At 37.2% G+C, this 14,041-nt stretch overlaps 1 protein-coding gene across 2 annotated transcripts in view; it reads left to right on the forward strand.

Moving 5' to 3' along the window:
• The window catches only part of LOC307170272 (NACHT, LRR and PYD domains-containing protein 3-like), a 412,645-nt gene that overhangs the window by 292,805 nt on the left and 105,799 nt on the right, over positions 1-14,041 (forward strand). Inside the window, exons 6-8 of one of the 2 annotated variants that reach the window (XM_079891359.1) lie at positions 3,811-3,984; positions 10,197-10,252; positions 10,326-11,781. The exons of the other annotated variant lie outside the window; for it this stretch is intronic. Coding sequence (XP_079747485.1) covers positions 3,811-3,984; positions 10,197-10,252; positions 10,326-10,873 — 778 coding nt within the window. The 3' untranslated portion in view covers positions 10,874-11,781. Of the gene's footprint in view, positions 1-3,810; positions 3,985-10,196; positions 10,253-10,325; positions 11,782-14,041 lie in introns of those variants that run through there. 2 annotated transcript variants of the gene reach the window in all.

The raw sequence follows: 14,041 nt of genomic DNA on the forward strand, positions 1-14,041 counted from the left end.
TTGGTGATCGTGTTATTTCACATATGCATATGATTACATATGAGATCCCTTGTTTCTGTTCCTTTTTTTTTTTTTTTTTGCACCTGCCCACACTGCCAAAATAACCAAAACCTGGTTCAATGACCATGATATCACTGTGTAATTACTGTGTGATTTCATGTAATATTCAAATTTTTTGAAATCCTGTTTTTGTGGGTTTTATGAGCTGGAAGTCCAAATTATGTACAAATAAACAACTAAATACTTGAAATCGTTTAAATTGTGGGCCCTGAATCTATAATCTATGGAAGTTTAATGTTTTGAATGGAATTATGGAAATAAATAAACTTTTCCATGATATTCTAATTTTTTGGAAAGGGTCTGTATATTTACATTAAGCTGGCGGAAGAAGGTCGTCCAGACCCGAGATATGACCTGGAAACCCCCGGTCTGAGACAATATCTTCAGGTAGTCGATAATAGCGAAACACGTAGTGGAAGAGATATTCTGCTGTTTCGAAAGTGGTTGGGAGGTTGGGTAGAGGAGTTAATCGATGTGCTTTAGAGAAATTACCAATGACTGTTAATATAATGGTGTTACCCTGGGAGGCCAGGAATTCAGTGAAAAAAATCGATTGCAATGTGTGACCAAGGTCATTGAGGAATGGGTAGTGGCTGTAGAAGGCATGCGGTGGCTTGTCCAAAAAAAAAGGTAGACCAATGATGACTGGATTGCGAGGGAAACGGTTGAGATAAAAGCATGTTTGCTCTGTGTGTAGAACTCCAACTACACACAAGTAGGGTCCGAGTCAAGTAGGGCCGTAGTTATGATGGTACTCATAGAGAACATTATCTTTATAGTTACTTCTATACATGAAGTGTAATGACCAGGAACAATGGAGGTACTCACTAGTGATGTTGCATATGACACTGAAGCTTCAAAGCGCTTATCGAGTACGCAGCGCAATTTCTCATGAAGCTCCGTGTCGGAGCCTGTATTGTTTTCAGAGAAACTTGATCAACGAAAAACAAAGCTTCACTTTTTTTCTAGTCAAGTGAATGCTTCACTTTGCATTTCAGAATGTTTGAACCCAGAACACTACTCTACGGGTTATTGGAGGTTCAAGTCAACATTTTTTTTTTATAAATATAAGCCTATAGCCTATATTACATGATCATATATTCTGCCATATGAACACTATAAAAACTATAAAATAATTAGAGCACCATTTACTTGCATCAAACAACTCTATTGGAATTATTATGATTAGTATTATTACATTCAATTTACGGCCACACTTTAATATGTCAATTATATTATCAGAAAACTGAATATTTAGCCTTGTCAGGCTTTTATTTGTGCTTAATGGATGAAACATTGGCGCTGCACACTCTGGTTTATGGCTGCTATAAATTTGACCTGCCACAGTTTTCGACACTGCTGATGCTTCAAATCTTTTCCCGAAACAATCAAAGAAAAGCTTCAAAGATTGAAGAAGCTTTGTTTCTCCAACCCCTAGTACTCATCCTCGGAGTATACTGTTGTGTTGGTCAAGTTGGGCAGTTTGCTCTCAGATGTCCTGCTTGACTGCAATACAGACATAGATGTTCCCTGATGCAGCATTCTTGCTCTTCTGTGGACAGATGTGTTTGTCCTATCTGCATGGGTTCAGTGTCATCTAGTGTTGTCGAAAAAATATTGATATTTCGATAAATATCGATACTGAAATATCTGAAAGGTACCAATACTAATTTCCCGAAGTATCGATACACCGATACTAGCTGAGCTGTCACTTTCACTTCTCTCCAAAGGCGCATTGACAAACACCACACGCGCACTCGTCTCATTCACTCTGGTTAAATAGCAAAAGTGAATGGGGCCGATCACACCTGACGCAATTTTTGCAGTGAGAGGCGCCTATTTTCAATTGGTTTCCTATGGCAGTGAGTGTTCTGCGCGCTGTTTATGCGGCTGCTGCACCTCGCTTTTTTGAAGTTGAAAAAACAAAACAACTCCGAGCGGAAAAAGCGCCCGACGTTGTCGTGTTTAATAACGCATCAAATAACGTTAATGTATTAACCAGCATTTATGCTTTTGAACAAGTGCACTACCTCAGGACATTTTTGTTCATGTAAAATATACCTCATTGTCATGTTCTAGACTTGTAATATTTAGCTAAAAAAAAAAAAAACTTAATATTGTGGCAGTTTTTTTCTCTGTGGTATCGAAATTGGTATCGAATATCGATATTTTTCAAGGTATCGTATCGAAGTTAGAAATTTGAGTATCGTGACAACACTAGTGTCATCCATAGGGAAGTTTGCTTGGTGAAGAGGGGTAGAAAATCTGTTTGTTTTTCGAGAGCTAATGAGATAGTCAATATGGATCGCTAAATCGATGAATTGATCAGTTGTGGGAAAAATGCTCAGAAATGTTAGCCATGGCAAAACAAGACTTTGCACTTAGCCTAGCGTGCTCTGAGCTTAAATAGTCCATGAAATGGGGAACAGGTGTTTGTGCAATCAGTCCAGGTATGGGAGTTCTGGGATTTGTAGTCAGTACTCAGTTAATACTGTTAATACTCAGATGAGGGAGACCTGTGGCAGACGGGATGATTTTCCAAGGTAGTGTTTGTAACAATCTAGAAGTACAGCGATCAGTTCAGGTGCAGAGATGCACAGATACACAGATGATCAGTTCAGGTGCAGAGATGATCAGTTCAGTTCAGGTGCAGAGATGATCAGTTCAGGTGCAGAGATGCACAGATACACAGATGATCAGTTCAAGTGCAGAGATGTACAGATACAGAGATCATCAGTTCAGGTGCAGAGATGCACAGGTGCAGAGATGATCAGTTCAGGTGCAGAGATGCACAGATACACAGATGATCAGTTCAGGTGCAGAGATGTACAGATACAGAGATCATCAGTTCAGGTGCAGAGATGCACAGGTGCAGAGATGATCAGTTCAGGTGCAGAGATGATCAGTTCAGGTGCAGAGATGCACAGATACACAGATGATCAGTTCAGGTGCAGAGATGTACAGATACAGAGATCATCAGTTCAGGTGCAGAGATGCACAGATGCAGAGATGATCAGTTCAGGTGCGCTTCATGTTTCCACTTAAACAGATATGCGGATATAACAATCTGTCACATGCATTAAAGAGTGTCAAAATGTTTGTTTTTTTTTTTTTTTTGAAGTTGAGACCTTGTTCTTATCAAAATAACAAAGTGCTTAGCTTATTGCTTATTATTGTATAGGAGTAAGTAACAGGCTATTTATTATGTTTGTAAAATTATTACCTTCATCTGGGTGTGGATGGTGATGATTCCTCAGGCGCTGTACATATTAGATGTGTTTGCCGCTTTTGCTGACACTTTTCATCTAAATGTTTTGCATATTGCATACCTGTCTTCAACTACTCCTGAATCATGTTTAGAGAGCAAACATGTCCCAATAGCTTATTAAATTTGCTTCTTCGGCAAGTACAAGAGATTGCATTGTTCCACCATGTTTTCAATTTGAGAGTTTCACATGTGCTGAAAGTTGATTTGCACAGACCCTGCCTTACCTAGTCAATCACCTAGTGAACTTAGAACTAAAAACATTTTTTTTTAAACAAAGCATCCAAATTCTTACTGTTTAATAATGTGACCATTGTAATCACGGTCAATTTTTAAATTGGGTAATCTCAACATCACTAACTGCAATCAATCAGAGGTCCTTGTAAAGATAATTGATGGGTTGAAGAGCCGTGTTGTTTATTGTAGTGTATATTCTCTAAAAATGAAGCACACTGACATGAACACTTACTACTTACTTGTTGTAGAATATCTCAGTGTTTGGTGACAGAAGAAGGTTGTGCTGCTCTGGCTTCAGCTCTGAGTTCAAACCCTTCACACCTGAGAGAGCTGGATCTGAGCTACAATCACCCAGGAGAATCAGGAGTGAAGCTGCTCTCTTATACAATGAAGCATCCAGACTGCACACTGGACAAACTCAAGTAAGTGGATCAGTAGGAATCATCCTGGCTGGTGTGTATGTGAGAGAGACTGAGATTTTTTAATAGTTTTTGAACACTGAAGGGGTCCCAGTGTGTTAAAAAATGACACCAAGCAGTCCTGACAAAGCATCCAGACGAGTTGTTAGTGAGAATGTGTTGAGAAAATAATGTATAGACTCTGATACTATAGAAGCTGTAGAAACGTCACAAAGACATAGAACTGGAACTTCCTCCTTCTTCATTTCCCAACATACTCTTTAAGAGACCTCCATCTTACACTGATCACCCAAACAGATAACCTTCTCGAACATGTCTGTGAACCCATTTATGACACGGCTTATGTGTGTGAGAGAGGTTATTTTATATATGTTTAAAACTTTATTTCACAGTCAATTTACAAATAAATAAAATACAAAAATGAAATCCCCAATAAAAGTACAGAGAAAATGTTATTATAACAGCACTGCATTTCAAAAGATGACATATTGTTCATTACTAAAATGTTAAAGATCAACAACAATCCTAGACATAAACTCATGAACAGCCACAATTGTTGTTTTGGAAAGCAATTTTCAGACTTTTCTTTTTTTTTTTTTACCCATCCAAGCGTTTGCCTTTAGACAGTATCACTTATCACATTTATTAAAAACTGTGACAAAGCATTTTTAATAATGTATAACCAATTACACACGTTTCTGCTGAGTTTGAGTGTGATGGCCACTCAGTGGCATTCAGATTAGTCATCGCTGAACCGAAGTGCACACTTTCTCTGGCTGAATTCTGTCTGAAACTCGAGAATTATCCCATCATAAACAACAAAGTGTCAGATTTCTGTCACTTCTGTCTAGTTCAATTATTGGTTTTGTGACAGAGCTCTGACACTCTCGGTTTTGTCTCGTCTTTGTCTGAGTGCACAGTTACGAGCGTGCTTGAGCCGTAGACTATGGCAAGCCAAAGTATTCATAAACGCCTGGTCAGGCGTCGGATTGCACACTGACACGTCAAAAGCGTGCGTTTCAACAGCCAAACGCATGATTTGCCATAAAAGCATGCATTCTTAAAGGGACTGTAAGTAGGAATTTCTCCCATCTAGTGGTGAAATTGTATTTTGCTTTCAAACGAATAATGCTCTCCAGCGCCTCACTTTTTCAAATGCGCATTACATCTACGGTAGCCGATATGTACCAAAAAGCTATGACAGGATGTCTTATAATAGCACTTCCGAGTTTTTCTTCGGGTGAACAGGTTTGTTATTTAAAACAAACTGAAACTTGAAACAACGAAAAAAGAATGTTACAGTATGAATTACTGACTGTATAAAACATTAACTAAGGTAGTAATAAAGCCTTCTTTACTCGTTATATTTTTTGAAGTAGGCTACGTGCATTGTTAATCATCATCATCAGAGCCTTCTCTAATGTTACTTTACTCAATAGCTGCTATTCATCAAAGAGCCTGTTTAACTTTTACTATAAATGCTCTTCTGTCTATTTAATAAAATACTTCTCTATATAATAAAAACTTATATAGTTTTTTATTATATAAATATTATATTATTATTTTTCTATCTATATAATAAAAAAACTTCTCTAATGTTACTTTACTCAATAGCTGCTATTCATCAAAGAGCCTGTTTAACTTTTACTATAAATGTTCTTCTGTCTATTTAATAAAATACTTCTCTATATAATAAAAACTTAGATAGTTTTTTATTATATAAATATTATATTATTATTTTTCTATCTATATAATAAAAAAACTTCTCTAATGTTACTTTACTCAATAGCTGCTATTCATCAAAGAGCCTGTTTAACTTTTACTATAAATGTTCTTCTGTCTATATAATAAAGTACACAACCAAGTAATGAAAAGAAAGCTTGTAATTAAGACCGTAACATTGACTTACCTGTCGAGAAGAAAGCAGGCAACTTCAGCGTCTCTTTTAAAAGCTTTCTCTTGCATTAGCTATCCCGAAAATTCCTTTTACGGTCTATTTTGGACTTTTTCGATGACGAGGACTCCTTATCCTGTGACTTATATGCAGTGTTGGGGGTAACTCATTACAAGTAACTTGAGTTACGTAATCAGATTACTTTTTCAAGTAACTAGTAAAGTAATGCATTACTTTTTCAATTTGCAATAAAATATCTAAGTTACTTTTCCAAATAAGTAACGCTAGTTACTTTTTCACATTTATTGACTGACAGCTCTCCTGTCCCCATGTTGAGAGAAACAAAGTGAGGTGGTGGTGTGTGCGCTGTGTAAACATGATGGTTATTGTAGTTACTCACTTACTCACCTCACTGCTCAAAATAAATAAAAACAGTAAAATGCAATCTCAACTTTTTTTTTTACTCAACTTTTATAATTAACTATTAAATTACACAAATATACTTTGTGAATTTAATCTCACTTTATTAATGTCTTTGCTGCTGACCTTCAATGATCTAATTCAACCATACTAATAAGCAAAAATTACTTAAGATTTAGAAATAAGAGTGTTGAACTTCCTTCTCCTGTATATTATTGTTCTTTAATCCAGAACAGCAACGCGAGCGGCACCCTTTACTGTACAAGCGTAAATTTACATTTTCTTCAGCCTGAGGCTTATTCAGTTCACTTTTGGTGTGAAAGGGCCTTAACATTTGCCAAAAATATAACTTTTTTGTTGGTTTTGTTATTAAAAAAACAAACAAGCAAGCCCAGGTGAGAAGAAAAAGTAACGTAAAAGTAATGTAACACATTACTTTTCATAAAAAGTAACTAAGTAATGCAATTAGTTACTTTTTTGGGGAGTAACGCAATATTGTAATGCATTACTTTTAAAAGTAACTTTCCCCAACACTGCTCATATGTATGTATGAATGAACGGTGTATAAATAACCGTGCAGTGCAGCCTTTTAAACTTGCCACGGCAGTGACAAGCACCTCTCTCTGCTCTGCTTCTCCGCTTCTGCTGACTTCAGTCACGTGACGCCTGGCTCTGAACGAAAACGCGTTGTGGAAACGCGTTGGTCTAGTACTTTTTGTCCCTCTCTGCTATTATAGTTTTTCAAGATGGCGGAACTACATGGAAGCCTCCGTGGACCTACCCGTCCCATGTATATAAAGTTAATAAATTCTTCGTTTACGAGGATTAGTCTGATCATTGGCATAGGTATTTGTACATCATTGAGGGCATATTTATTAATAAAAATATTGATTTTAGATAATAAAATACCTAAAAAGCTACATACAGTCCCTTTAACATGCACTTTGTGGTCACGAATCAAAACGCGCGTCCTCGACGTGTGATCTGCTATTTAAAACGCATATTCTCGACGTGCGCTTTGGGGTCACCGAAAACGCAAGTTTTTGTCACACGTTTATCTGAACAAAAATGGGCGTCGAAAACGTGTGTTTTGAGTAGGACAAAACACACGTTATGAAGGTGTAAACAGGTAAACAAAACAGGCAGTACAAACGTATGTGAAGTGTCCAAACAGGCGAAAAGAACGTGCTCGTTCCCTATAGTGTTCTCGAAATCACACGTCGAAGGCATCATTGCTCGAGTCTGTCATGCTTTTGTCCCTTTTGTCCCTGTATATCATTAAACCCAAGCAAAACAGCATGGAATTATCGATGAAACCGCACGTCTGCGCCATTCATTCACACAGAGACAAGCAGAAGTTAATATTTCTGCTGGTTAATATTTAAATAGTCTTTTTGCAGTTTAATATACACAGACACTATATATATCTTGGTATATATCGACTACAGACAGTGCTCCAAGTAAAAAAGTTAGTCTGGAGCCGCGCTTAGATAAAAACACGGAAGCGACTTAAAGCAGCTCCTATTAGTGGGAACAAATGGAACAACACATAGTTTTGTTACAGCACAAAAAAAGAAAGAAATAACAAGGCAAATAGTTTTAAAGCAGGACCATTAAGAGGGGGAAATATGCAGAGAGATGAGAGGAGATCGGCATTTTAGAGCCGGAGTGTGAAGATGAATAGTTCCAGGTTCATACACAGAAGACTGAGACAAAAAAAAACAAAGTACGAGAAATTGTGATTCACACAAATAAAAGCACAAAGATAACACCAGAGGTTGTTTGATCACACAACAGAGACTTAAAGCAGAACTTCCTCTTCTTAAAGACCTCTGAGCAACAGGGCTGAAATCTCTTAAAATCCACAGAGATTCAGACTTGAATGAAGGCCTGGTACTAGAGCACTAATGCAGTGTGGAATGAACACACACACACAAACACACACACACACACACACACACACACACACACACACACACACACATCACTCTTCACTCATGTTCCTATCCGCATATTGCTGTTTTTTTATTGTTGTTGGTTTGATGTACTAAAATTTTGTTTCTTATTCTAAAGTTAATCATTTTATACATTATTGCAATAAGAAGACACTTCAAAAGACCTCAAACAAAAACAAAAAAAATCTAAACTTTGACAAAAATACTGATTTAATGTATTTTAAATTGATTAAATATATATTCATAACAAAAGCTGTTAGAAGAGCAGTAAGTCACATCCAGAAAAATGAATGGATCTCTATGGGGCAATTACACTTTCTGGCTAAAGCTATATTATCTGCAAAACAAATTCTGACCAGATGGCAGAATTATGCATCTAACAAATATAATAATATCCAGAAACAACTCATATTGAATTTAGATCATTATTAATGAATGTTTATTTTAGTGCTGTCAATCGATTAAAAACTTTAACTAGATTAATCACACATTTTTTCTGTGATTAATCGCAATTAATCGCACTAAAAAGAAATGTTTTTGTACGTTTTTAATATATTTTATAATGTAATAATTTCACAGTTAATCAAATGAATGTAGAAACAACATAAAGACAGTAAATTTTAAATACTTGTTTAATGGCATCTTTTTATGAATGAAGGCCAGTATTACTGATATTAATACAGCTACTGGTTTTTTTTTTTTTTCACATTTATTAGGCTTCAAAAATATAACAGTAGTTTTTCATTTAAGTGAACTTAAAACAATGCTAACATAAACCCATAATAAATGTCATATTTACTCGTGCCCTTCCTGTCTTAACAGTTAGGAAATATACAGAAATGTAATAAAGTTATCAGTTATATGCAGTCTGCTCTGCATAAATTATAAATTAAATAGTTAATCCTTATTAAAGCTACAAAAGTTATTTAATCAAGAGCAGTGAGTCATATTCTCTGTTCCCTGTGTTCTTTAACTTTACTGACAGGAAGCTTTATTGGCTGCTGTCCCTTTAAGAGCAGACAGACACGCGGATCTCACCGTTTATATACTGTCTATGGATCTCACACGCGCCTCATTCTCTCACAACTCTTTTTGTTCATTTTAGACTTTATATAAATCATTTAAGACTGCTCTTCTGAGGATAATCGACAAAACTGACATTTTGGGATTGTTATTGTTATTGTTAGTTCAAGCGCGAAAGAGAACTGGATTCTGGCGCCCTGTCTATGCATTGTGTGTGTGTGTGTGTGTGTGTGTGTGTGTGTGTCTGTGTGTGTGTGTGTCACATAAAGACATTCACACAGACAGCGCATTCTCTTTTGTCTTGCCACGCTTGAAATGTTTAAAAGCATTTAAATGAATAAGAGCGTGATCATATCATGTAAATCTAGCCAACGGATGGCAGAAAAGACGGATGCTGCGTTAATTGCGTTAAATATTTTAACACGTTAAACCAGACAAAAATTAATCGCATGCGTTAACGCGTTAACGTTGACAGCACTAGTTTTTTTTTTCTTTCTTAAAAATTTAATATTTCATATGCATGCTAATGGTGTAGCTGAGGAGTTTTGCAGTAAATAGGTAGGCTACAAAATTACTTCAGATCTCCCAAAGCACAGCATTAATGTATAGATGAGAAGTAAACAAAACAATTATATATTTGTAGTATAAAAAATGTTTTTGTTTTTTTAAAGTTCTTAAACGAGCAGTACGACAACTGTTTCTCCACAGCAATGTGCATTCTGGTCCAACCAAGTCTAACAAGGAAACACTGGCAATATGCGAGAGATCTCTTGAGATTCTTTGTGCTACAGTGCAGAGATCTGTGAAGAAGCTTTCCTTGTGTACAATGTCCAGAAGATGCTCACTATTGCAGATGGTGTGTGTGTGTGTGTGTGTGTGTGTGTGTGTGTGTGTGTGTGTGTGTGTGTGTGTGTGTTTTCTAGTGTGGATCACGGTTCAGAAGTTAAAGAGTTCATGATGACATCAAGGCTACTCAGATGTAAGTCCTCAAACACAGTTTTAGTGTGTGTTGTTGTAAGTGTTGCTGTTGTAATGTGTGTTCTTGTGTCCAGATGCCGTTGATCTCACACTGGATCCAAACACAGCACACACTGATCTCGTTCTGTCTGAGGAGAACAGAAAGGTGACGCGCGTGGAAGAGAGTCAGTCGTATCCTAAACATCCAGAGAGATTTGATGTGTGTCATCAGGTTCTGTGTGGAGAGAGTCTGACTGGACGCTGTTACTGGGAGGTTGAATGCAGTGGAGATGCTGATATATCAGTGTCATATAAAGGAATCAAGAGGAAAGGAAGGGGTTATGACTGTGAGTTTGGACGTAATGGAAAGTCCTGGAGTCTGAGACGCTCTGTATATCACGGACTCTCTGTCCTTCACAATAACTCCACTGCTGTTTCTGCTGGTTCAGGATCCTGTAAGAGAGTAGGAGTGTTTGTGGACGTGTCGGCCGGCACTCTGTCCTTCTACAGCGTCTCTGACACACACACACTCACACACTTACACACATTCACACACACATTCACTGAACCCCTCTATCCTGGATTTACAGTTTATTATAACTCTTCAGTGTCTCTGTGTCACATTAAACAACACATACTCTGACTGACACACACACACACACACACACACTGTAAAAGAAAACAAAGAAAATGTGGAACCATTTAACAATTTCTCATTGTTTATCAGAAGTGTGAAATTACATAAACACACACACCAAACTGCCATTTCTCCAGTTGTGTAACTGATTGTGTGTGTTACTGCATTATCACCGTTATTGATATTCACACACTTTATTTGTGCACAATGTGTTATTAAAAAATCCTTCAGATGATCTGATTAACCCTCTGGGGACCAAGGTGTTTTTGGGGCCCTTGAGATGTTCTGACATGCCTTGACATTTGTGCTTTTTTCAGTTATTTATAAACATGTTAATGGTAAAGGTGTAAATTCACTCTATATAGCACAAACAGGGTTACCATAATATGCAAGCAACATGTATGTAGATGTTTGTATTTTTAAGAGAATAATGTTTATGCGTGGTTATTGGAAAATATAAAAATGAAAGTTGCTGAAATAAGACCACAAAACACATATTAAATATGTGTCCACAAGACTTTTGACTAATGGATGTTGTTCCTTCGAGTTCTGGCTTCAAAATTATGTGAAAATAGTCTTGCTTTATCGTTCACAAAAACAATACATTGATTTAAATTGATGTAAAACAGGTTTTGCTTGGAAAGCCAATATGCGAGGGGGCGTGAACGAGGAGTGGTTTACACCTGAGAATACAATGTCCCACCCACTCTGCATAATTAGCCATTCATTCAGGTGTGACACTGACTGAGCCACAATTCAAGGACAAAAGATATATTTAGAAGAAGACTTACATTGACCATATAAGATTTCGCTTACATCTATCTTGTAAATATGTTTTGCTATTTTATTAAAAAGGTTACAATTACAACAATAATTACAATTTTAACAATATTTAAAGTGTACTCTTTCTTTGTAAAAAAAAAAAAAAAAAGATTATAGGCCTACATTTTATCATATGTATTCATTAGTTTGAATATAGCCAACATTGGAACATCTAACATCTTAGTCTATGACTTTATTTTTGACAAAAATAGTATTTTATATATACAGTGAGGAAAATAAGTATTTGAACACCCTGCTATTTTGCAAGTTCTCCCACTTGGAAATCATGGAGGGGTCTGAAATTGTCATCGTAGGTGCATGTCCACTGTGAGAGACATAATCTAAAAAAAAAAAAATCCAGAAATCACAATATATGATTTTTTAACTATTTATTTGTATGATACAGCTGCAAATAAGTATTTGAACACCTGTCTATCAGCTAGAATTCTGACCCTAAAAGACCTGTTAGTCTGCCTTTAAAATGTCCACCTCCAATCCATTTATTATCCTAAATTAGATGCACCTGTTTGAGGTCATTAGCTGCATAAAGACACCTGTCCACCCCATACAATCAGTAAGAATCCAACTACTAACATGGCCAAGACCAAAGAGCTGTCCAAAGACACTAGAGACAAAATTGTACACCTCCACAAGGCTGGAAAGGGCTACGGGGAAATTGCCAAGCAGCTTGGTGATAAAAGGTCCACTGTTGGAGCAATCATTAGAAAATGGAAGAAGCTAAACATGACTGTCAATCTCCCTCGGACTGGGGCTCCATGCAAGATCTCACCTCGTGGGGTCTCAATGATCCTAAGAAAGGTGAGAAATCAGCCCAGAACTACACGGGAGGAGCTGGTCAATGACCTGAAAAGAGCTGGAACCACCGTTTCCAAGGTTACTGTTGGTAATACACTAAGACGTCATGGTTTGAAATCATGCATGGCACGGAAGGTTCCCCTGCTTAAACCAGCACATGTCAGGCCTGTCTTAAGTTTGCCAATGACCATTTGGATGATCCAGAGGAGTCTTGGGAGAAAGTCATGTGGTCAGATGAGACCAAAATAGAACTTTTTGGTCATAATTCCACTAAACGTGTTTGGAGGAAGAAGAATGATGAGTACCATCCCAAGAACACCATCCCTACTGTGAAGCATGGGGGTGGTAGCATCATGCTTTGGGGGTGTTTTTCTGCACATGGGACAGGGCGACTGCACTGTATTAAGGAGAGGATGACCGGGGCCATGTATTGCGAGATTTTGGGGAACAACCTCCTTCCCTCAGTTAGAGCATTGAAGATGGGTCGAGGCTGGGTCTTCCAACATGACAATGACCCGAAGCACACAGCCAGGATAACCAAGGAGTGGCTCTGTAAGAAGCATATCAAGGGTCTGGCGTGGCCTAGCCAGTCTCCAGACCTAAACCCAATAGAGAATCTTTGGAGGGAGCTCAAACTCCGTGTTTCTCAGCGACAGCCCAGAAACCTGACTGATCTAGAGAAGATCTGTGTGGAGGAGTGGGCCAAAATCCCTCCTGCAGTGTGTGCAAACCTGGTGAAAACTACAGGAAACTTTTGACCTCTGTAATTGCAAACAAAGGCTACTGTACCAAATATTAACATTGATTTTCTCAGGTGTTCAAATACTTATTTGCAGCTGTATCATACAAATAAATAGTTAAAAAATCATACATTGTGATTTCTGGATTTTTTTTTTTTTTAGATTATGTCTCTCACAGTGGACATGCACCTACGATGACAATTTCAGACCCCTCCATGATTTCTAAGTGGGAGAACTTGCAAAATAGCAGGGTGTTCAAATACTTATTTTCCTCACTGTATATATATAGATATGAGCAGAAATTGCTAAACAAAAGCTTATTTGATGTGGCAGTATATTCTACAGTAAAAACTGTATCCAAATCTAGTCAACAAAATGTTGTCTTTCATGCTTCGCCTGACTGTAACGTTGATGTTATGAAATATTAGGGCATATAAATGTTAATTTGCAGTTTAATACGTTGCTTATACAAATACATTTTATTTGTATTAACATATTTCAGTCGATTTTTACTCATCTCAGTAGGCTATAGCAAAGCACTTTATTCTTTCACACACAGACGCGCGATTCATATTTAGGCTAAACAGTCTTTCCAAATATGTACCCTTCATTCATCTCACTGAAATATTATAGAAACGCGATTCATCTTTTTGCGGTTTACATAGGCCTACACTAACGTTATTCCATAACGTTATTCCACATTAACACTTGAGAAAAGGTAACAGCATACCTCACTCCTCAGCGGGATCTGTTGCTCCTCATATCAGCACTGTTCTGAGGAAACTTTTCTCCATAA

The sequence above is a fragment of the Squalius cephalus genome (genome assembly GCF_949319135.1).
Source record: "Squalius cephalus genome assembly, chromosome: 1".
Taxonomy (NCBI): Eukaryota; Metazoa; Chordata; class Actinopteri; order Cypriniformes; family Leuciscidae; genus Squalius; species Squalius cephalus.